Source organism: Calliphora vicina, chromosome 5, assembly GCF_958450345.1.
Source record: "Calliphora vicina chromosome 5, idCalVici1.1, whole genome shotgun sequence".
Taxonomy (NCBI): Eukaryota; Metazoa; Arthropoda; class Insecta; order Diptera; family Calliphoridae; genus Calliphora; species Calliphora vicina.
In genome coordinates this window covers 52,501,193-52,528,018 of record NC_088784.1, presented here as the reverse complement: position 1 = coordinate 52,528,018, position 26,826 = coordinate 52,501,193, and the positions used below count along the sequence as shown (strand labels likewise).

Genomic DNA, 26,826 nt, shown 5'->3' with positions numbered 1-26,826 from the left:
AATTGTGAGCTAAAGTGAAGTGATTAAAATTCGCTTGATATTAACGCGACGCACGTACACATTTCATTTGTGTTTTATTTCATTAAATTCTTCGGTTTAAAAGAAAAAAGAAAAAAGGTGACACTATTTCATTTGTGTAAAACTTAATTTATACGGACAATAAATAAAAATTAGTATTTCTTACATTTTCTTTTGTACATTTTTTGTTTACAGATTTACATCTGTACATTACAATAACAAATATACATATACGGTTAAATCTTCTTATTCAATTGTATTGGTCACCCTACGGTCGGTCAGTTTGACTAAACATAGTTTTGGGAAATATTTTTGTTGAATTTTACATATTTTTGTAACTAAATAGAAATTTAATTCTATTTATTATCGATAATTGAATAAGGAAAATGCCGATCACTCCACTAAATAGATTCATTAGAGCATCGGATGCTCTTATTGCTTTTGAGGCAAATTTTAATGATTTTCCTGAGGACATTCATAATATTTATACCTTGGAGGTTCAGAGCGCTGAAATAAAAGTGTTATGGGAGAAAGTTAAGGCAACATATGAGGCCTTTTTAGATTTTTTGGAGAATTCTGATACAGAGCCTAGTGATGTAGCTGCGTCTAAATATCAGGTCACATATGTAGCCTATATTAAATGTTTAGGTGCGATTAATGAGAAGGTGCGCAAATTTAAATCGGTACCGAACGCAGGTGATTCGCCAGCGGTTGATTCTAATTGTGGGCATACTTTGACACTACCCCCTTGCGATGTCGACGCATTTGGAGGGGATTATAATTCTTGTCCGGCCTTTAGGGATTTATTTACGGCGATTTATATTAACTCGCGCCTTAGTAATGTGGAACGTCTTTGCCATTTAATACGTAAGACCGAAGGAGAAGCTAAGGAAATTGTTTTGAAAAGTCCTTTGAGTAATGAGGGCTTTGATACAGCCTGGCGGGATCTTAAGATGGCGTATGAGAATCATCGTATGTTGGTTAACAACCAACTGAAACTTCTATTTAGCCTTCCTTCCTTTGACAAGGAAACTAGTGCTGGACTTAAGACCTTAAAACGCGGAATTAATAGTTGTCTTACATCCCTTTCTATTTATAAAGTGTATACGGATAATTGGGACCCAATTATCGTCTTTATATGCATTCAAAGACTGCCTTCATCGACAGTTTCTCTTTGGGAACACAGTGTAAAGAACAAGACGGCTCTGTCGCTTTAGCAAGATTTGGATAACTTTCTGACGGAAAGAATTCTGACATTGGACTGTCTTAACAATCTTAAGGGTAACGTTTTGGAAACAAAGTCAAACCACGTAAAATATTCTGTACTTTCTGACGATGTTACTTCTTCGAATATTTCTTGTATTTTATGTCCAAACCAATCTCACTTTTTACGCACTTGTCGACAATTTAAAAGTCTTCCAATAACTGACCGAATTTTAGCTGTGAACGAAAATAACTGTTGTTCTAATTGTCTTTCAAGGACACACCATGTCAGCAATTGTAAAAGCAATAATAATTGTTTAATTTGCGATAATCGACACCATACTATGCTTCATCAAGTGCCAATAGAAAATTCAAAATGGAATGGCCTACGACTTCTTCCGGTCGGAGTTCTGCTGAGGTTCTTCGACCCACTAACTCGTCACCGACTTATCAACGACCTTCTACTTCTACTAATGTTACGCAAACTCGACAAGTATTTCATACACGTCAAAATCAATCTGTTATCTTAGGAACTGCATCAGTAAATATCATACATAATGGCAATAGGTATCAGGTCAGAGCTCTTATTGATTCAGCTTCTGAATGTTCATTCGTTAGTAATCGATTACGAAAAAGGTTTAAACTTCCCACGCATTCTGCAAATGCTAAAGTTTCTGGCGTAAATAATGCGGTTTCTGTAGTTTCGAGAAAGGTTTGTTCTCTGAAGATCGGCTCTGATTTGGATTCTTCTGTAGTACTGAATACCACGGCCTTTGTTTTGGCAGATATATCGGAGAATTTGCCTTCGATTTCTGTAAACGCCGATTATTGATATTCTTATTGGGGCTGATTTATAGCCGCAAATTATGTTACCGGAAATTCGACGAGACGTATTAGGGTCATTATTGGCCCAGAGAACAATTTTCGGCTGGATACTGACAGGTCCAGTTAACTCTATATAATTGTCAGTTAATGGTATTTCAGTAACTCGGGATTTCCTAAAAGACCTATTGCTGTCATTTGATTATTTCTCTTTTCATTACAATTAATCTACATCTATGAATTAAACACAACTGAATTCAACATTTTAACTAACATTCGAATTGTATATTTACATTATCATTAAAAAAGCTCATTGAAATATATTTACGATTTACCCTAGTATGTATTATTTTACTATATTCTTTATAAAAACAATGCCTTTAATGGTCAGTTGATGGATCTGTCTAAAAACCATTGCCCGCAAGGGTCAGTTGATGGATCTGTCTAAAAACCATTCAGTTGATGGATCTGTCTAAAAACCATTCAGTTTATGGATCTGTCTAAAATCCATACCTATGCTATTAACATTACAACATACATTAGTGATGCAAGGTGGCCGGCAATGTTTAGGTTGCATCCTTTTGGTAATAACTACATTAAACGTATTATACTATTTTTAACAACGTTAGAATCTATTGTTGCTTCCTTTTTTATGCAACTTTGCTTGAAGTATTTTACTAGATTCTAGCCAGTAAACCGTTAACGGGTCCTTAAATATTGTTTGCCACCAAATTATGCTTGTTATTTTAGCATAAAAAAAACACTTGTCAAATTGTCTTCGACATAAGCACTACGTGCAATTTACTAAAAAACGCAATATATATGTACATTCTACGAGGTAATATTTATTTACAATAAAAAGAGATCTTCGTCTCTAATTTAAACTTGAAATTTGTTTTATTTTTATAACAATTTTGGAAAACTTGGATTGATGCCAAACAAGTAATTATGATAATGTCAAATTTTAAAGACAAAGTTTTAGTTATTTTCTAATATCCGAAAAAATTCTAGATGTGTCGAATAACACAGTGATACAAAAAATAATGAAGTATAAATACCAGGGAAGTGATACTAGTTTTCTGTTTGGTAATGAAATTTTCAAAAATTCATTTTCAAAAATTTCAAAAAATTACTGGCTCTTATAAGCCAGTAATTTAGTTGAATATATAATAATTTTAAGTTTCTCAACGAATTATTTAAGCAATCTTGAGAAATATGTGTGTATTTCTACCAGAAAAATATTAACACTTCCCAGGTATTTTTTAGTGTATTCAAAAGTAGTAGTATTTTTTAAGTGTAATTTATAGCATTATTCTACATTATCAACTGATTATTTATTACATATTTAATTATTTAAAATAATTAGAAATGTTTAACCTATAGAAAATTGAATTGCCAGTGAAAAATGATCAGAACCAAAAAATTGATTTGGTATTCTACCATTTTTCCAACATTGGTCTGCATATGGCAATTTATATTTACTATTGACATGGATTGATTTTTTGTTTCTTTGTGACCGTGATTTCAATATATAATCTACGGTTATCCATTGATCTTGATATGTTGATGCGGCATTGGCCATTCCAAAGTCAATTGCATCCATTTGAAAGCAATCCTCTGTATATTGCACGTCTTTGCTCTTTTCAGATATCAATTTTCGTTTTTGTAAACCAGTTAATAATTGAAATGCGCGTGTATCCGGTGTAAAATTAAAATCTCCAGTCAATATAACGGGCAGACGATTTTTGTTATCAACTGACATAGAAATATCAGAAAAATCCATAATTGCTTGCATCAATTTGTTTACTTGGGAAATTCGAACGTCTTCTCGTTTTGGATTGTAAAGTAAATGTGTTGTGGCAACTACAAATGTAGCAGAGATGTCTTCCAGCGGTTGAAATTTTGCCATAACGGCAATATTTTCACGATTAAGTGTCGGCACACCGTCAGTGTAATATTCTACATATTGTTCTGATATTAATTTAAACTTATTTCTATCATAAATAATAGCACAGCCATCACTTCGAGTGCCAGTTTTTTTCTTAAACACATACTCCAACCTCATATTCTGTTTCGCAATACTTAACTGATTTACAAGTTCTTTGAGGTGATCATATTGCATTTCTTGCAAGCACATTATGTCCGGCGCAAGAATAGTCATTTCTTCTTTAAGTTTATGTAAACGGCTCTCCCACCTTAACAATTTATTGTCAATTTTGTAATACAGGTGAAGATGTTCAACAAGTAGATCCTGTGCTAATATGTTGTACGACAAAAGTTTATAATTCTGAACGCCATAAGCGCAATTATTTCTTTCAAATTTAATTAATTTCGGGTTCCATTTGCGTTGCATTGTGAATGAATTTTTACTGTTTACTCGTTTGTATTTAAAGTCTGCAAATTGTATGTGAAAAGAAACTGCCTTTGTTGTATTTATACTTTGTATTTTATTTACACAGCATACGTTTCTGGACAAATTGAAAACTTTTAACATTTCAAAGAAAACGTATATTCTATATGTTAATGGATTTATTTACAAAAACATGATGTAAACCAAATAAAATAATGCTCCACTAATAAATTCGAACATCTGTGCCACTGTGTGAAGGGTGATTCAAATAAGCATTTTATCGGTGATGCCAGATAAACATTGGCCAATACTGAATCACCCTGTTGAATATTTGTATACACCAATGATGCCGTTAGGTTACATTTTCAGCCGTGCAGCTAAATAAAGTACTACGTGAAAAAGTAGTTTACATTTTTAGTATTTTAAATAGACATGAAGTCACGGATATATGCTTTATGTGTAACTTATTATCATCTAGAAAATCTCCCAGAGCCTTTTGTGATATACTCTGGAATTGCGGAAGATCTAAGTATGTAATATGCTTTAGAGCTAGCTAATATTTATTTTGTTTATTTGTGAGATTTCGTTGGATAACACAACAAATACTATGGCTGGATCACATTACTCTGTTTTAAGATACTTGCAAAAGAACCATAAAAGTTGAAGTCATGCAGATAGCTCTCATTTAAATCATGTGTAGGGTGAATGCACCAGTAGTCGGCAGTTTAACTTTTTTTCAGTTTTTAAAGTGATACCATTATGAGTGCGAACATGGTATTGGGATGTAAATGGGTTATTGTTGTTTAGTAATTTGTATAGTTTTAGACTCAATTAATTCTTTTCAAGCAGTTTTTATTAAATTTGAGCAATTTACTTTTTTTTGAAAAAACACGATTTGTGCCCGAAGTCGGCACCCTTGATCCTAATGTCGGCAATTTGTGACCCAATTGTCGGCATAGCATTTTTTATTAAGAAAAGAATAAAATCTTAAAAGAATTCAAGTTATTTTTTATTTAAAATATCAGCCATTTAAATAAATACTAATAAAAAACATAAATTAGTGCATTTGAGGTGAAACCACTGTGGGCAAATATCATATCCTACGTTTTTAGACCATCATCCTCAGGATCTGTGTCCAAATCCTCTTCACATTTGCCCCTAACTCGTTTTATCTTCCTTTTTTAATTTGTTTTGGTTTATTTTATTTTTCTATTATGGTCACTGTAATTATGTATATGTTTGCGGTAACCATTTATGTTTATTTTATGTTTAAGTTACCATTCACATCATTGTAGCAATCATATATACATATGATTGTAGTAAATATTTATGTGTTTGTGGCAACCATGTTTATGATGTAATACTTCAACATATTGTGTTGTTCTAGGATTATGGTTATCATATTCTGAGATCAACATATTATGATAAATCATTATCATGAAAATGATTGCCATAAATATATATTTATTTACAATCATGTTAATGGTAAACGTAAACATATTATGGTTATCGCAATCATATACAATATCCCAGTGACCATAATATTATTAAAAAACTTTGAAAAAATTTGAAATGTACAACTACAACTTGTTGGGATTGGACTTGAACAGTTAAAAGGCTGAAACCAAGTATTTGAATAATTATTTGATAAAGTTGGAGATGAGTAGTGAACAGGTTTCAACGTTTCATTGTGATTTTCTGCAGCTAAAGTTGGCGATACTACCTTATTTTCAACTTTTCCTTGTTAATTATGAACGTGCCTGCCTCTATGGTAAGATTACTCACAATTTCAATAGTTTGATAATTTATTTTTAAGTTATTGTTCTCTTCGATAATGTCATCGGAATCAATTCTACGCTCATATTAGGAGCTAGTCGGTTGACTATTTCAAAAGCTAGATCCAAATCCGTTTCTTTTCTCATTTTCAGGCCGATCACCTACTAATAACTCCAACTGATTTAGTAAAGAGCCTGTTTATTAAGGTACCTTACATGATTATTTTAGAGAGAACAGTTTAAAAATCCCTTTATACCATTTCTTTCCGGGTAGATCATATACAAATGGTGTGGTTTGCTGCTCTTCCTTCACGATTGATTGAACCGTGTTAAGTTAATCCTCACTTTCTTTGGAATTAGATAACACTGTTTGCGGCCCCATTCTCATAGGACCTTCGGAACCGTATAATTTGTCCTATATTTTTGAACGCGGAACTCCATATTGTTTACTGGCACCTAATACAGAAATCGGGCCTTCTCTCCCATAGAAAATATTTTAAGGATTTTTCAGGATATTGGTGCATGGGTTTTTTTTTCTGGAGTGTCCATATTTGGAATTCTAAGATGTTAGAATTAATAATACCTACTGAATCTCTAAATATTACTCTGTTTAACGATCTCCAGTCAAATAAAAAGCTGCTGCCGAGTTCAGGATGCTTGGTCTCCTATACTCGGCAGTTCTTAAAATGCTCAATTAAAACTGTGCCGACTATTGGGTAAACTCATTTCAAACTCATTTTCTCCAAATCTATTGTCAAGAGAGATGAGTAATAAACAAATTTGTAGAATTTGAGCTTAATACAAAAAATTAGCAATTTTCCTGAAGTCGGCATCACTATGCCGACTATTGAAAATCATAGAAATTTTTGTTCCTAATGACGGCATCAATTAAAATAACCAAAAAAAATATTTTTTGTGAAAACTTTCACATTGTAGGTAATATTTAAACAAAGTTTTATCTGTTAACACCACTCTGGTAAAAATATTACTTAAATTGATATGGTTACTAACTTGTTTTAGTTGGCCTTGCCACTAAATAATTTCTTAAAAAACAGGCACTTCCGCACCAGTTTAAAGATGGTCACTTAATGAGGACAAAAATAGATGAAAATACTCATCTCACCCAAATTTAAACATTACATAAAGATAAATGAGTGTATGTTTAATTAAAGTTAAATCTTACTTTTGTATAAAATTATCGTTATTCTTATTTATTAAGCTTTTAAGTCAAAAATGCCGACTACTGGGTCATGCCGACTATAGGAGCGTTTACCCTATACAGAACTCTAGAGTTCTGTACAGAGTATGAAAACAAACAAAACATTTCGCAAACGTTTGCAAAATGTACAAAACAAATCAACATTTTTATATTGTATTGTACATAGCAAAAACAAAACAAAAACTTTTCAAGTGACAAAGAGAGAAAACGAAACGATTAGCTTTTCACTCATCTGCATTATTTAATTTACCGTTACAATCGTACATTTAAGTACAAAACAGATAGAGAAACTTATTTTTTATTTGTTTTGTTTTTTTTGTACTGTGTTCTCTATTATAATGAGTAAATCAATTACCAAACGTTTGTTAAACGTTTTTTATCATAACGTTTCAATATTGTTCTTACTCTTTTCTTTTCTAGCTGCGTACCAAGGTGTATCTAATAAGGTGAAGTCGAAAAGCCAGCTGACTATTTTTTGCTCGATTTGTTTTTTCACTTCTAGCTGTCAAAGTTTGTTTACATTTCTTTATTAATTTAAATTAACGTTTTTGTTTCTTTTAATAAAAAATATAAAATAGTAGAAAAGTGAATAATTGACAATATAAAAGTGAATGGAGTACTTATTGAAAGTAAATTTCACGTATTTATTTATTTTTACCCCTGTTTTTGATTTTTGCCGTCTTCTGTTGTTTAGCTGTTTGACAGCTAGCAAATAATTTTACAAAAACAAAGTACATGTTGTTTTTGGTAAAGTTGTATTTGTTGTAGAATTGGGTATACCTGTAAATAAATTTGCCTTGCTGCGTACGTTTATATCAGTCATGCCCAAGCCCTATAGTCTTGGTACTCTTTTGTTTTTGTAATTGCTCTTAGCTATAGGCTGTGTGTTTTGTATACTCACTAGAGCACTCAGCACTAGCAATTCAAAATACACAAACAACTTTGTCTTATTATTTTTTTTGTCGTTCTTCACTGAATACACGCATGTTGAAAGCAACAACACTTTCGTATGCTTTGCTGGTAAACATTGACGACTGCGATCATCCATGTAGATTTTGTTTTTGTTTATCGTTGATATTTTAAAAATGTGTGTGTTGAAAGTGAGTTTTTTTTCTTTTTTCTTTGTATGAATTGGTTTTAGCAACAACAAATATTGAATAAAAAGTAGCTTTTCTTTAAATGTATTGGTTTTTACTCTTCCATAAGGAACTTGTGGGCACCCCTGGTTTATATTAATGTACAGTTTGCACTCATGACTCTGATGGGACAATCATTCTCATTGTATGTGTTTGGTTTTTGTTTTACTCACTGAAAAGTACAAAACAAAACGATAGCAATCGTTTCGATTTGTTTATTTCCGTACTCTGGTTCTGTATACACATGATTACACTGTAGAGTCTAGACTAGACATCTTTAACCCTTTCAGACATTTTGTCCAATATATTCGACATTTGGGTTCTTCCTTTTAAAGTCATGTAGCGTTGACGCAAATGGATAGATTTTTACAGTTAATAGTGTTATCAAAAAGTGTTTACTAGATTATAGATATACATACATACATATGTGATTTAAACTTCTAATTTTTCATTGTTTTTGTTAAATTAAGTTATTATTTAAAGAAAAAACGGATGGACATCGCATAATCGAATCAGAAAGTGATCCTGAGCAGATTGATATACTTTAAGTGGGTGTTGGCACAATATTTTTGAACGTGACAAACATGTTAATAAATAAAAATTGAGCGTGAATACGTGGGCAATACTACCTTATTGCAATGGTCTAAATTTTATCTCAGGAGCAATGCAGTAGGACGGCATGTTATGTTGAATTTTTATAGGAATGCCTTTGTTATGTGTCTACACTTAGGGTATTCAATTAAAATAAATTTATTATCATATAAATAAAATTCGGCACAAATGAGATTCATCAAAAAAATTATGAACTGACCATATTTACCGAATATGTATTTGTTAATTACATCTGCTTAATATGTTTTCGAATACAAAAATAAATATGTTAACTTACCAGAAATGTACGCACAGCATGGTCATCGCGAGCCTCTAGTTTTGCACGAATATTACTAAGAATATAGCTTATTTTTGATATTGATACATCTTGATCCAATTCTGAATTAAATGAACGATACGTTTTTTTCTCATTTGCGGGTTGCGACGTTGTACGAATGTCGACATTTTGAATAGAGAATTCTTTACACGCATGATTGCAATTTAGAGGAAAATTTAACTTTCGTTGACTAGAACGGGGCGCTTTTTTAGGTGGCGAATGTACCGTACGAGAAAAATCAAAATGAGTTAAAGTATGTTCAGTGCCATTTGGAGTAGTGTTTTGCGAATGTGTTGTTGAGGATGAGGATTGTATGGGCGAATGGTAACTACCAGGTGGAGATTGTGGACTAGAGCTATGTTCGTATGGACTGCGAATATTAAGTTGTCGGCGGGAAACATCGTCACATGAAGTCTGAACACCAACGTTACGATGAGGTGTTTTGCGTATTTTAACACTACAGCGGTCTCTATTCTCTTTTTTGGGAGACACCAACCGTAAAAATTTATTTTTGGATGATTTAATGAAAGCTTTTGAACTGGATCGCAAATTTGATTTACTCTCATTGGCATCATTCATGTTTTGTTTGTTTGACCAAGGGGATAACTGACGTAGCTGTTCGGACCAAAGAAATTTTTGTGTTCGTGTTGCATCCTTGGTCTTTTTAAATGGGTCGACAAACTTAGTTTTTATGGGGGTATTCTTATCTTCTAAATTTGATGCTAAATTATGATGTACAATACCATCTACTGTATCCAGATTTAGTCTAGGCGGTACTTGCCATCCGATCGGATTTTCATTCCCCACTACATTACTGCTAGGGCATTGTTGGGGTTGAGCTTGCGTAGCAGTTGAATGAAACTCTTTCTGTTTCGTATTTGCATCATAATTAAGCATATCGTTGATCTTTGCTTCATTCCAACCAATACTCATTACTTTGGTTGTATTTTTCGCCACTGGTCTGATATTTTTACCATAGAGTGCCGACTTTTGGGATTCTACAACCCTTTCCATATCGCTTAGTGATGGATATGTTGAAAGAATATTTTCGGTTTGATTTTTTATGTCTTTTGGAGCTGAAAAATTAAAAAGCAATAAATATTTGGATATATGTATGTACACTGAAGTTCATGAAACCTTCAGAAATATTTGTTTCCAATCAAAATTGTCGGAATGAAATTTAAATTTATTAGTTATAATCTTCTTATACATATATAAATAGTCCACACGTTTTTTTGTGGTACACTTTTAAGTATGTTATTGTGCATTATGAAAATTAATTTTAAATAAAAATTTAGCACTGCATATTCAAGGAATTATAGCGAACATAGTTTTTAATTAAAATAAAAAATTAGTTAAAAATTTAAAGAAAAATTTTGATAACATCCCGAAATTTTACATACTAAAAACACTATTTTTTTTATAAATAAATTTTTATTTCTTAATACACATTTAAATCTAACTACATCAATATAAATATTTTACGTGATTTACAGCGTTTTTAGTGAAAATATCTTAAAATTTTTATTAAAAACATATAAAAAAATAAATTTTTACAAACATTTAGATTCATTTCTACATTATATATCCAGGAATTGTCAAAGTTGCGAATTTGAATAACAAAGTAAGCAAAATACAATTGGAGAACAGTGTATGTAATTGATTTTCGCTGATCTTTTAACATACAGTGAGTGTCACTCAAATTCGTACAACATATTTTTTTTTTTAAATATTATGAAATTATACAGGCAATAATAGGTGATTATATAAAAAATTAAAAGTCATTTTATTAATTGGAACAAAATATATGTATTTCAACAAAAAAATTAACAAAACCTCATTTCGTTAAAAAAATATTGATGAAAATTAAAGAACACCACAAAATTCATATTTCACTTAAATTCGTACAATTATATTAAATTATAATTAAAACTTTAAAAATTAAAAAAAATGTTAATATTAAATAATCCTAATACTTTGTAGGGTATCATTTGCTATTTTTTAGTACCTTTACGGTTTTAAATGAAGCGTTGATATTCTGGGCACTGACAGTCTTACCCAATTTTTTTATTTGTGGATAAGGGCAATTAAAATTATACCCAATTTTCTGATAGGTAATAGCACACACAATATAAAAATAGCATTTTAAAATATTTCCAAAACATCAACTTTCTAAATCTAATGAATAAAATTTGACTACGATGGTGTACGATTTTAAGTGACATTCACTGTATATTCGCCACAAATGTAACAAAACATTTTAGGATCTTTAACACAGCATCTCATCTTACTAGCCATAATGAAATAATATAACAAGAGAAATTATATTTATCAACAAAAAAAAAACAGGAAATTAGATCAAATTTTTATTTTAGAGGTGTTCGCTAACCGAAATATTGATAGTTTAGTTAGTTTTTTCTTATAATTTATAAAAAATTCGGAGATATTTTGTGATCAAAATAATCTACAAAAATAAATCTTTAGTTTATGTATAATCTTGCAGGTGTAAAACATTCAAGTAACATTTGTATAATTTTTTTAATACAAAAATGACATATGAAAAATATTGTATAACTTTGATTTATTTGCCAAATATTTTAGTATATTTTCATGGAGTTTTCTTTTTTTATTTTTATACAAATTAGTTTATTGATATGTTTTTATTGTATATAGTGAAAAAATTTTGAACCCTTTTAACATAGGTCAAACTTATAAGGATGAAACTGAAAAAAGTTAATTTTCAACATCCAATATATTCTGAAATTTAGATAAACAAAAATGATGTCAAAGAAAAGATAATTTTGTGTATAATACCAGTACGAAAATTCACTTTTAATTTTAGTCTCCATTTATGAAATAATCAAACAAAAAGAGAAAAAAATACATAATAACCAAAAAAATTAATACCGCGATATCTTAAAAGCAAGAGCTGCTCAAAAAAAACTAAAGATAGTTTAAACTATGAAATGTCCCATACATGTTTTATCAAAAACATTTTCCGCTGCACCAAACCAAAATGTCAATTTTGTTCCTCTGTGTAATCAAATTGTTTTATTTAAATTTGGTTGTATTTTGAGTTGATACTGTTTTTATACCCTTCAGCTTCGTGAGAAGGGTATATATAAGTTTGTCATTCCGTTTGTAATTTCTACATTTTTCATTTCCGACCCTATAAAGTATATATATTCTGGATCCTTATAGATAGCGGAGTCGATTAAGCCATGTCCGTCTGTCTGTCTGTCTGTCTGTCCGTCTGTCTGTCTGTTGAAATCAATTTTCTGAAGGCCCCAGATATCTCCGGGATCCAAATCTTCCACAATTCTGTCAGACATACTTTCGAGAATTTTGCTATTTAAAATCAGCAAAATCCGTCCATAAATAACGGAGATATGAGCAAAAATCCGAGACAACCTCTGAAAATTTCATCAAAAAACACAATGTATTGCATGCTTTGACAAAAAAGCAACAAAACGTATGTTTTTGGATGTGCATGCTTTGCGTATTTTGTTTTTTTTGTGTTTTGTTTCTTTTGGCGTTGTTGTTGTTTTTTATACAACTAAACGTTTGTTTGGTTGTGTGTTGGTTTTTTTTGACAAAAAATCAACAAATCGTATGTTTGAATGTGCATGCTTTGCGTATTTTGTTTCTTTTGGCGTTGTTGTTGTTTTTTATACAATTAAACGTATGTTTGGATGTGTGTTGGTTTCATTGCCTTGCGTATTTTGTTTTTTCTTTTGGTGTTTTGTTTCGTTTGGCGTTGTTGTTGTTTTTTGTGTTCTTGATAAATTTAGGATGCTGTACGCTGAAAGTGGGCAATGTACATACATATATACTAATTATAAAAAATAATAATGCATCCACAACAAAGGTGAAGGGTATATAAGATTCGGCATAGCCGAATATAGCACTCTTACTTGTTTTGATAAAGTTTGTTTTATTTTATGATTTTAATTCGAAATGTGACTCTTTTTAGAAAAAAATTGTTCACATTTTTTCAGAAAAATGGTATTAACTCAAAAAAATTTTTTTGCAATAATTGGAACAATTTAAGAAAAAATGTAAATATATTTTCAAGTGGAATTTTCTTACTATGATGTATTCGCATTAACAAATTCTCTTAAAATGTAACAAACAGTTTTTAACATCTACTGAAATATTGAGAATAAAAAAATATTGAGTTAATACTAGGGTATTCAATCGATTAACCGATTAATTTTGGACGGTTAACTGTTCGAATAATTTAAAATTGCCGATTTAAATTCAAATACAAATTTCAAATTAAAATTAAATATTTTTTGAACATCCAAAAAATATGATTAGTGAGTATGTATAATAACTGACATATTTAATTTACATGTCTTTGAAACTTTGTTTGTATTTACATCAGTGATGTTCATCCCATACAACAATTGTTTAAAAAATTTAAACACATTTGTTACGCTCTTTTAAAGAGCGTAATAAATGTCTAATTTTTTCAGAAATTCAATAATCATTGTTGTTGGTTGGTTTTTGGATGAAGCATAGCAAACACACGCGTTTCAATTACAATTGAACACAAAAAAACAAAGTTAAAAATAAATAAAAAATTTGAGAGTATTTCGGCCGTATAATGTATATTCTTTCATTTCCTTAAAATTTAAATTATATTCATTTAATAAATTGGTTTTATTTGACAAAAATTCTAAATTTAAACTTTCTTCATTTTGTTATTATTTTAAGTGTTTGACATTATGTTTGCTGGGTAGCTCTCTCACCAAATATCTTCATTTTTATTTTTGAACATCACTGATTTACATGTATAGACGAAACTTTTTTGAAATGGGTCTTTATCATAACTAAACGAAACTATTAAATTAATCAAAATCTAAAACAATCCAAAAAGGAATATTCTTTATCATGCTTTTGATTTCTCCAACATATACAATCAGCGAAAGTTTTTTTCCAAGAAAAGTTTTATTAAATCTAAAGAAAAAAATCGTTTAAATTATATTCTTTTTATAAAAAAAATTATTGCAGATGATCTCACTAAAACCCTAAACAACTCATTTGCTGCAACAACGTCATAATTCAAAAAAAGTCGTTTCGAGAAAAACGTCTTTGAATGTTTTATGACATTTTACTATTTCTTAAATAAATTTGCAACAAATCATGCTATTTAAGAAATATAAATAGTAGATGTTAATATCTTTCTAATCTGTATTTAACCCAAATTTTTACTTATCAAATATACGAGAAAACATGAATTGTAATTTTGATGTTTACAACAAAAAAACACTCTCACACAAAAAATAATTGACTTTTTTGAAAACTGATAAAACTATATGAAAGGTTATATTACTCAGTTCAAAAAACATGGATTTTGAGTTATGACGTTGTTGCAGCAAATAGGCGATATGTTTACAAAAATGATCTCAAATACCTTTTTTGCTGTATTTTATGTTTTGTTGTATTTTCAACAGAGATCGAAAATAACTCGTCCAAAAAACCCAAATTGTGATTTATATTTTTGTGATAAAAATAAATCCGTGAAAATAACAGTTATAAAATGATTTTTATTTAAATGGTTTGGTATGACCTTTATTCGTTTTTGTTGTTTTTTAATGGTTTGGTGTGATATAAACAATTCATTTGTTCTTGTTCTTAATAACTGTTACTTTCTCTTTTATTTACATACAATAACATATTATTAGTAATTTTTAACAAATTATGGAAATAATATGATAAGTATGAAGTAATGAAGTCTGAGAAATGAGAATTTTTTTTTGATTTGTTAGTAATCTTTTGATAAATTTTATATATTTAATCGTTGATTTGCATCAAATGCATTTTTGCGATTTATTTTTCATGTTCGCAAATGAAAGTCACAAGCTGACCTTTACGAAAAAAATAAATTATAAATTACTTATCCAGATTATTTGTGTTTGTTTCTTTTCTGTTTCTCTCAACCCCAAACCTAAAATGTTCTCGAATAAATCACTCTCTCCGTGATATATCACAAAAAATATTTTTAAATGGTTGCGAATGAGAATTTACCATTGAAATGAAAGTGAGCCCGTTATTTTCGTTCTCTGATTTTCAATTTAAAATTAAAATAGATATTATTCGGTTAATCGAATAATTTTAAATTAACCGATTATTAACCGAATAAATCTAAACCCGATTAATTATTTGCTCGATTAACCGATTAAACCAGAAATCCGATTAATTGAATACCCTAGTTAATACCCTCTTGTGCGATATTTTTATTGAAAATAACTATGTATTAGTTAATGAAACAAAATTTTATTTAAATATATCGATTTTTTAAAAAAGGCCCAAAAAGTCGATCGTACGTACAGTATTGGCCATAACTAACGCACCCCCTCAATGCATTTTTTTCATATGGTATTTTTTTTGTATAAAATCAAAGTTTTGAATATCTATTATGTATTATTTTCATTTGTTAATATGTTTAGTATTGATAAACAAATATATACTTTCAAAGATAACCTTTCTATAAGAGGTAACTTAAAATCAAAAAATATTTTAAGGTAGAAAATGAAACGGACAAAACTAAAGCACCCCTTCAAGGATATACTATATAAAATCCTTTGTTTTGGATGGCTCAAGAACATCTCTTGGCATAGAAGATATTATGTTTTTATGGCGTTTTTCGATATTCCTTCCCAGGCTATTTTAACGGCATGAAATAAATCGTGAAAATTTCCGATCCTTATTACAGCAATTTTCTCGATTTATTTTCATGTTAACAATGTGCCACAAGTTCTCAATAGGATTGAGATCGGGAGATTGACCAGGCCAATGAAGAACTTGAATCTTATTGCTCTGCAGCCAAGTCTTACAAACTTTTGAGGGGTGCTTAGGATCGTTATCCTGTTGGAAGCTCCCTATAATTAGCATCTCTTCACTGGCATAAGGCAACATTACAGCTTTTAATACATCACGGTACATGAACCGATCCATAATCAAATAAATTTTATGATTTGGCCCAAATCCTTGACCAGAAAAGCTACCCCAGACCATTACATTGCCACCTCCATGTTTAATTGTTCCTTTGCAATACTTAGGATTCAATCTTTCTCCTTTTGGTCTGCGTACACGCCTTATTCCAGCGGAACTTTTTAAGTTGTATTTGGATTCGTCAAGAAACAGTACTGTCTTCCATTTTAGGACACTCTTCGGCAAATTTCAGTCTAGCTCTCTTGTTCTTAACTGATAGAAATGTTTTTTTTGCTACGATTGTTCTTTCGCTAACGCATAATCTTAAACTTGTTCGCAGGGTTTCGAAGAACTACTAAAAGCAGTCGCATTTTACTGAATAGTTAACTTTTTACAGTCTCATGCTTAAAAAAAAGTAACTAGATTCAGTTTTTGATCACATGGTTACTGAAAACAGTTGACTGTGCACACACATTACAACAGCAAGCAGCAATCGATTCTGTTTTTTTCCATCAGCCAAACGAATCAGCAGCCGCCATGTTTCAGTTTTCAACTCTACCGAACTGATTACACGACTTCAGCAGCAAAATCATTTCTGTGTGTGCTGCTTACGCATTGTCAGTTTCGAGTTTTGTTTTTCGTACTACGCAGCGTAACAAAAACTGCTAGCTCGACTGAATAGTACGACTGGCTAGTTTGGCTGGTTGTTTAAAATGTGTGTACAACAACACACACTTTATGAAGCTAGGTTGAATCGTATGATTTTTTGTTTTTTGTGTTCACATATCACAGAGGAAATTTAAATGTTATTATTGTTAATAGAAATAAATAGGAAATTCTTATATTTATTATATCTTAATTAAAAATACTTCTTATTAAAAAATAAATTTAATAAAATTATTAATTAATAAATCTATCTTCTATATATATAAAAATGGATGTTTGTATGTGGGTATGTATGTATGTGTGTATGTATGTTCCGAATGAACTCAAAAACGGCTCCACCGATTTTGATGAAATTTTCAGGGAATCTTCAGAATAGCCTGGCGGGTAACACTGTCAGATTTTTGATTTTCGGTCTGTGGGCGGAGGGGCGTGGCATTATCAAATTTTTACATTATACCGCTAATACCATCTATATATATAAAAAACTTCTGGACCGATTTTGATGAAATTTTCAGGGAATCTTCAGAATAATCCAGCGGGTAATACTGTAAATTCAGATTTTTTATTTTCGGTCTGTGGGCGGAGGGGCGTGGCAGTATTTTTTACATTATACCGTTAATGTCATCTATATATATAAAAAACGGCTGGACCGATTTTGATGAAGTTTTCAGGGAATCTTCAGAATATCTCAGCGAGTAACACTGCATAGTCAGATTTTTGATATTCGGTCTATGGGCGGAGGGGCATTTAAAAATCCAATTTTTACATTACACTTCTAATGCACTATATTTCATAAAAATTTTCCGTATGGACTCAAAAATGGTTGGACCGATTTTGATGAAATTTTCACGGAATCTTCAAAAAAGCCTTTTGGGTAACAGTGTAAAGTCAGATTCTTGATTTTCGGTCTGTGATAAACAATTTTGTTTACTCTTGCCTATTAGGTGCATGAATAAGAAATTTCCATATCAAATTTTTGAATTCATTGGAACCAGCCGTAATACCACTACATGTATTAACATTGAAGGTTGGATCACCGACTTTGTCCGACACTGTATATTAAAATCTTTGCAATATCAAACATATGTTTTCTAAGGGCCAGCAACGCGGACCGGGTTCAGCTAGTTTAGAATAAAAAATTATTGATATTTTTTTATTACAGTTTAACAAAAAATTTTGTTGATTTTTCGAATAAGGAAATCAACAAAAATTTTAGGCATATTTACTAAATAACTTTGTAAATGCCATTCTACCCTTGCTCTTAGTTAAATTTATACTATATTTTTACGCAATATAACCTATAGAATTTTTTGTGTGTATATTGAATAATGATCACTTGCTTTATGATTTTTGGAATATATTTATTAATAAAATGAAATGCTTTATTTTCATTAAAAACTTAAATATCATTTACATATTTAGTACATAGATACCAGTATGGTATCCCAAATATAAATCTATACTTAAAAGTATAAGCCTGTATATTACTAATAAAAAACAATAAACTACCATTTTTGCACCTCAAATTTCGACTATCGAAAAAGTACTTTTCTAATAAATATTGTTTTCATTCAGAAAACTATAACATAAATTTTGAAACTTCAGAACAAAATATAAAAAAGTACCAAACCATTTATTTTTACCCTTTCGCCTTTAAATTGTTAGTGAATGTTTGTACTTAAAAATATCTATATTTAAAATTTTAAGTCGATTACTGACTTAGTTTTAAAGAACAACAAAATTCCCCTTTTTATCTGCAAATGCATATTTGTGTAATTGCATAAAGCTGCAACACAAATTTCGATTTTTTAGAATAACAGACCAAAAAGTTACCAAAAACAAAAATATTTGCGATTTTATATCACCTTAGCTTAAATGCTCAAATGTAAGTTATTATTAAATCAGATAAATATATTTTCAATATACAATTTGTAATATTTTATGATAATACTACTACTCAACACGTTTTCAACCATATCACCCCAAAAATTTTAATATAAAAAAATACCAAATACGTCTATGTAATTTCTTAAATTGATTCTTAATTTTTTATTTTATTAAATAATTGTGTTTCAAAATATTAATAATTTGATATTACGATTTATACTGCTTCTAACAAAAAATCGAGTTCCTCCTTTTTAATATTAAGCCGATATGTATGCAATTTTATTAATTAATTTAATTTTTTATAGTGAAAAGTTATGAAATTTATAAATGTAATGAAATCAAATTTAATGTTAATCGAATATATATGTATATTAAATTTTTTTCTGAAAAAATAAGAATTTTGCATTTATCTCTATTAACAATAACAACATTTAAATTTTCTCTGTGAAATGTAAACACAAAAACCATACGATACAACTTAGCTTCACAAAGTGTATACAACAACAAATTCTAACCAATCAGCCAAACTAGCCAGTCGTACTATTCAGTCGAGCTAGCAGTTTTTGTTACGCTGCGTAGTACGAAAAACAAAAGTCGAAACGGACAATGCGTAAGCAACACACACAGAAATGTTTTTGCTGCTGAAGTCGTGTAATCAGTTCGGTAGAGTTGAAAACTGAAACATGGCGGCTGCTGATTTGTTTGACTGCTGGAAAAAAACAAAATCGATTGCTGCTTGCTGTTGTAATGTGTGTGCACAATCAACTGTTTTCAGTAAGCAAATTGTTGAAATTGAAGACTTAAACTTTTTTCAGTTCAGTAGTTACATGAGACTATTTATTTTGGTGCTGAATATTAAACCCTGCTTGTTCGTACTTGAATAGCTGATGCTGTAGGATCTTTTTGTATTGCTCTTTTGATCAAGGAATCATAATATCGTGTTTTTTTTACGCAACGACCTCCAGAATGAAACGAGCCTGGAAATAACTGATATGTTAATTGAATATTTTTTACTCAATTCATGTAGTGATAAGCCCGTCTTCCAGTCTTCAATAACTTTAATTTTAAATTCACTGGAGTACTTGTTCCTTGTCATTGTTTTTTTTTCACAATAAACTGTTTAAAACTTAAATTTTGCACACTACGTCTTTCTTTATTTTTATCTTTTGGAATTTTTAAGTCCATTCATTGTTATTCCCGATAACTCACATTGCAAATATGCAGTACCGAGTCAAATTTTTAAACATATTATAAGAGGGTGCTTTTGTTTTGTCCGTTGCGTTTTGAGTTTTTATATGATTTATCATTTTAAATTAATTTTTAATAAAATTATCTTTTACTGAATGAATATTAAATGAACATTAACAATATTAATAGTTATTTAATTTTATTTGACCTTTTAAATTTATTTTAATATAATAATTATTTATGCTTAAGGTCTTTTTTATAAAAATATTTAATTTTTATTTCAATATTTCGCTACATCAATGTGTAGCATCTTCAGGAAAAAAAATGTTGTTTTTGTTATTTCAAAATAAGAATTAAATATTTTTATAAAAAAGACCTTAAGCATAAATAATTATTATATTAAAATTAACAATATTAGTTAGTAAAATATATACAAAATACATCCCAAAAAGCCGCTTTTATCAAAAAAATTATGATTTGAAAAAATCCATTGAGGGGTTGCTTTAGTTATGGCCAATACTGTATACTTTAGTAACTGTGTGTACTTAATGAAGCTTTTAAGAAAAAATATGTCGTTCGCAAACATTCTTGTCAAAGAGAAACCTCTGATATTAGTAAAATGTTAGTTAGTCAGAGAAAAAAGTACAATCGAAAATATCAAAGATGTAGGGATTTTAATTTGAAAAATTAATCATCGATTAATCGAATAATAAAAAATTATAAACTTTTCTTCGATTAAAATAAAAAAAATAACTCGAATAACTGACAACCCGAGTTTATATATTTTTTATTATCGAGTTAATAAAAATTATTATTCTAAAACCTCTTAACACGATGTCTTGTTATATGTTAACTTAATGTTATACTGTCTGTTAAAATAATGTTTGTCATAAAATTAATTTTTCAGTTTAATCTCAAAACTACAAAAAAAAACACAAATATAATTTAACATTCAATTAAATAAGATTTATTAAAAATAAAATATTCAACCACCAATTTTACTATTCAACGTTACTAAATTGAGGAAACTAAATTAATCTAATTTATTACTACTACTTCTAATCACATACTCGTGTAATATCCTGATTCAGTAAAACGGACAAATCTTTTGTCTAGAAAAGTTGGATGAAAAATATTGAAAATATTTGTTTTCAAAATTAGCGTTATTTTAATGGTCGAATTAACGTCAACTAAACAGTATATACAATTTTTTCATTGCAGATAGCAATTTTTTAACTCGGGTATGTCTAAAACAAAAGTATACCCTATGGAACATTTAAATTTACATTTACTATTTACTTATATTTATTTAGATCCTTAAATAAGCGAGAGGCATGAAATTATTTTATACTATAAATTTAAAAAATCTGAGATGAATTTGAATTTAAATCAAAATTTTTGTTCGTTTTACTGACTATAATTGTAAGTTAATTTTTTAACATAACTTACTCATTGGATAGGATTTCCTTTTAACATATTCGACGTGTTTTGTTTTATTTGCTTTCTCTGTGATTTTCATTGACTTTATGTCGTTGTTAGTAGTAGCATCAACGGTGGCTGTAAAACCTTTTTGTTTTAAGAAAATATCTACCACTCGTTCAGCTTCACGCACCGATGGAGAAGTTGAGGCAGAAGATCCACAATATTTATCGTCATAAATAAGAGAACTTCTTGGTGGCTTTGGTGGAGCCTGTTTAATATTTCTGGGCTTATAGCTAAATTGTGAGTTCGACAATCGTTTCTGCAATAATTGTCCCCCTACATTTCGACGTCTTTCACAGCATTCGGAACATTTTTTAATTGCTTCTTTTTGGGAAGATTTAATGTCAAGCGTTGTTTGCGGAATTTCCATCTCTGATAGTTTCTCTAATGTTGGTGCAGTTGGGGTAAATTTTTCAGGCGCAGATCTGTGAAATGATCTCTTGTGAATATTTGCTTTGTTTAATTTGGTATGATCCTTATAGTGAGCATTTTTCTGTGCTGTACTGTGTGTTTCTTTTACATTCGAACTTTTATTATTTTGAGTTTGAAATTGTATCTTATGCTTATTTACTCTGACTTTAGATATAACACAGTTGTCTCGAAGTTCTTGTACTATGTGTATAAGAGGAGCATCCTTTGTACTAGTCTCAAGGCAACTTATAGCTGTTAATTGATTTCTTGCTGTCATTGTACTTTTAACACAGCTTACATCTGTTTTATTTTCCGGATATTTGCAAGGAAGTGAAATGTCTTCTTTAACCCTTTCTTTAGATCTTAAAGTTCTTGTATGTCTTTTGTTAGTATTTGAAAACTAAAAAACAAAAATTTTAAAAACGGTTTTATAGGAAATTTGCTTTATGGCAATATAAAACAATACACACCTGGCTGCAATCCGACCGTCGGTTGCGTCGAGAGTTTCTAGTCTGCAAGCCTCGAGATGCATGACAACCACCCAAATTGGCACCACCATCACCGCTATCGCTTGTAAAGCAATAGCAGAATCCATTCTGGCATGGTTTACATTTACGCTCCTGTTCCTTATTGCACAGATTTTGGTTAATTAAATCTAGTTCGGTAGTTTCTTGACAATTTTTACCGCTTTTTGTATCACTTTTTTCAGTCTCTTGACGATGCTGAGATAAAGATGTACGTCGGATTCGACGTGCTCGAAATTCATTCATACACTCTTGCAAACTAAACGATGTACTAGTATCACCATCGTTAACAATTTCATCTGCATCTTCTGTATCTTCATCACTATTGCTGTAATTTGCATCATTCCCCGCTAAACATTCATTGTCAGTAACATCCATCCAATGCCCGCCACCGATTTCGTTAGTGTGGTCTTCGTTTTCACCAGCACCTAAATCTGTACTGTTGTTGACGTGCACCGAATCTTTACAAGTTCCACTTGTTTTTCTAGTTTTTGTGTTTGTCATATTATATTTAAATGTGTATTTCTAATTATTGAGATACTTTAATGTTTATTATGCACTTTCACCGTGGAAGATTGCATTCAAATTGTTGTTATGTACCTACATACATACAATGAATTTTACAATATCCACATGTAAGCGATAATTATTATGAAAACACACGTTTATTATAATCTTCAAAACTAAATTAATGCGGCAAACATACAAATAATTTCAAAATGCAGGCGCATTTTTCTTGTCAAAACTGATTTTTCCTTAAATTTGCCTTTATCAAGGTAATGCCAGCAGAACCACTTATTATTTTTGTGTGTTTTGGTTGTTGGTTTTTAATACAACTGTCAAATTTATTTGGCTCTGTGGCAGTGTTGCCACAAACAAAATTATAAACTACACATGCCTCAAATCTATATTACACATACGATAAAAAATTACACATGTAAATAAATTTTCGTGATCGCAAATAGGAGAAATCTTTGGCAACGTTTAAACGAAGACTTACTGAATTTCTCAATTTGACAATACTGTAGTCAATAATTAATTGGACAATATTTTAATTTGGATTATATTTTCATATGTGTATTGGAGTCGTTAAAATGTTTTAGATGTTATATTGATCTCTCTTTGTTATGTAAACAAATATTTTAAGTTTTTCATTTGCCTCATAGTATATATAAATACTGGTAATATTATTTTTATTGGCCAATAGGCCACATGTATTACCAATGAAATAAATAAAACAAAAAAAAAGAAATCGCCTAAATGTTCTCCTATTTCGAATACAAGATTTTTAAAACGTACATGAATATAAATGGTTAGACACAGTGGACTCTGGGATGTTTGGACCAAATACGATCACTTTAGTGTCAATGGACAAAATGGTGGACAATTTTCACTTGCGGTGATTTTAATTTATCCAGGAATTGGATATATGAGGGGTATTAAAGTATTAATCTCTATTTTTTTTCGTGACTTTTCTAATTTTATGAATTCTTGAGATCAGTCAAATATGTCAATCCGAAATACGCGTTTAACAAATATAAATCTATTTTCCTTCGGAGATAGTTCCATTGGAAATTGTTACATTTATTTAAAAATTTAACAATATTTTAAAAAATAGCACACGGTTTCCTTTCGAATTTGAATTGTTTGCTAATTTATATTAAATGCTTTGAAATCCCTTTTGTTTTCAGTTTAAAAAAGGCTTAATCTAGACCATTGGTAGGCGTTCATATTGTTGAAATTACGAAAATTTTCGTGAATTTACACGTACACAACCCGACAGTAAACAAAACACACAGCAAGAGCGTAAAAAACACAAATAACTCATTTAGTTGCAAACAATAGAGCGTAAAAATACAAATATTTCATTCTGTTGCTTGATGTTGTTGTGGATTTTTTATTTTTAACCCATACATGCACACAAACTACAATTTCTCTTTTCGCGCTTCCCTGATCTAGACGAAGTCAAAAATACTCAAAAATAGGAAAAAGTAAATGAACATTTTACCAGTAAGATCTTGTAAGTAAATAAATGTATAATTTTTGTATAGTTTATATTTTTAAAATTTGTAGTTATAAAGTAGAAATAAAGCTTCCAAAATAGTAAATAGTAAGTCAATTTTATTTTTTATTTAAAACACACACCAGAAACCAGACAGACAATAGCAAGTTCTTACGAGTATAAAAAATCACTATTAACAATTTGTAAATAATTTTTTCTTACGCAAATTCCTACGTTCCAGTTATTTGTTCTTAAGATTGGCTAACGTTACCCCGAAATAACTGCAATTTCCGTTACCCATATAATCGTTTATACCATTATCTTTATTATTATAAAAAATTATAAAAATAAAAAATTTTGATTTTGATTTTAAAAGTTTTGTTTATTGATATCTACAGAATTTAAAATATAATAAAATACCAACATTGTCAACTTATTTTTAAATTTTTGTAAATTTATTTCATAATTTAATTCAGTGTGAAAATACCGTTACCGAAATACCGCTAAATAACCGTTACCGAAATAAGACAAACAAAACTTTTACCGCTAAATCACCGTTATCGAAATATGTAATCCTAAATAGCGTTACCGTTCAGAATCGATAGTCAACCTTGGGTTATTTTGAAAATTAACGTTTTCCAATAAAAATGCATACTAATTCGTAAAAATAGTTACATATTGAATACTATTTGTTGTTTTATATTTTTTCATGTTGGAATTAAAAGTCTTTAACAAGGCGTATTTAACAAGGTGACAGCAGTGGCGAATTGAAATAAATACAGGCGAATTCACTTATTTTTTATATATAGAGTTTGACATACGGGCGTACGGGCGAATATTTTTTATATATGAAGTTTGACATTTGTGCGTGCTATTTCTATAATCAGCTGTGCTGCCGATGGCACCTTATTAAATGCACCTTGGTCTTTAATATAAACTAAAATTTAGTTTCTATTACCAATATTACGCAAACCAAACTATCACAAACAGCGAAATGTCCACTTGGTAAAGCAAACAAATTTCTTATCGTAATTTAGTTTTTCGTAACGATATACTCAAAGTAAATTAATAAAGTAGCGACAGTACTACAACAAATACAACATTTACAAAAACCACAAGCAATTTTGTTTTTGGTTTAAGGTCTGAGCTGTCAAAGTTGCCTGTTGTTGTTTTTGCTTTTGGGCTTGTTGTATTTTTCGCCACAACAACCACAAGTGAATTGACAGTTCAGACCAAAGTAAAAAAAATAGTCAGCTGTTCTACTGAGTCTACTTTATTAATTTACTTTGGATATACTTCAAGGCGTATTTAACAAGGTGACAGCAGTGGCGAATTGAAATAAATACAGGCGAATTCACTTATTTTTTATATATAGAGTTTGACATACGGACGTACGGGCGAATATTTTTTATATATGTAGTTTGACATTTGTGCGTGCTATTTCTATAATCAGCTGTGCTGCCGATGGCACCTTATTAAATGCACCTTGAACCAGGGTACACTTATAAAGGTGACTGCGATGAAACAGCTGATTATTTTTTTTATTCTGTTTGAATTGTCAATTCACTTGTGGTTGTTGTGGCGAAAAATACAACAAACCCAAAAGCAAAAACAACAACAGGCAACTTTGACAGTTCACCTACTTTTTAACAAAAACAAAGTACCTGTTGTTTTTGTATTGTTGTAGTGATGCAGTCACCTTTCTAAGTTCGCCCTGCTTCCAATTAATAGAATTTTTGTATGAGAACTGTCAGTATATCGTCACGATAAAAAATAACCAGAGATTGAGGAAATGGGGATAAACATTGTAATACCAATATTTATACCCTACACCACCATAGTGGGGAGGGTATTATGCGTTTGTGCAGATGTTTGTAACGCCCAAAAATATTAGTCTAACACCCACCTTAAAGTATACCGATCGACTTAGAATCACTTTCTGAGTTGATTAAACGATGTCCGTCTGTCTGGTTGGCTGGCTGGCTGTCCATGTAAACCTTGTGCGCAGAGTACAGGTCGCAATTTTGAAGATATTTCGATCAAATTTGGTACATATTACTTTTTGGGCCCAAGGACCAAGCCTATTGCAACTGGCTGAAATCGGTCCATTATTTCACCTAGCCCCCATACAAATGTCCCCTCGAAATTGGACTTTATCGGTCATAAATGTTTAATTTATCTATGTATCTACACAAATTTCGCTCCAAATAAGTTTTATATATACAAAATTCATGTCACCAAATTTTGTTACGATCCGTCCATAATTAGTCATAGCT

At 30.2% G+C, this 26,826-nt stretch overlaps 2 protein-coding genes across 2 annotated transcripts in view; both read right to left on the bottom strand.

Moving 5' to 3' along the window:
• LOC135959856 (uncharacterized) overlaps positions 1-23,342 on the bottom strand; it is a 64,648-nt gene extending 41,306 nt beyond the window's left edge. The window contains exons 1-3 of the mRNA XM_065510952.1: positions 22,495-23,342; positions 21,581-22,424; positions 9,413-10,527 (exon numbers count right to left, since the gene is read on the bottom strand). Of these exons, the coding sequence (XP_065367024.1) occupies positions 9,413-10,527; positions 21,581-22,424; positions 22,495-23,052 (2,517 nt within the window). The 5' untranslated portion in view covers positions 23,053-23,342. The remainder of the gene's footprint in view (positions 1-9,412; positions 10,528-21,580; positions 22,425-22,494) is intronic.
• Positions 2,872-4,603, bottom strand: angel. Its single transcript, XM_065510953.1, has one exon. It carries the CDS (start codon positions 4,535-4,537, stop codon positions 3,416-3,418), a length of 1,122 nt encoding a protein of 373 aa, XP_065367025.1. The 5' UTR covers positions 4,538-4,603; the 3' UTR covers positions 2,872-3,415.
• Positions 23,343-26,826: the final 3,484 nt, after the last annotated feature.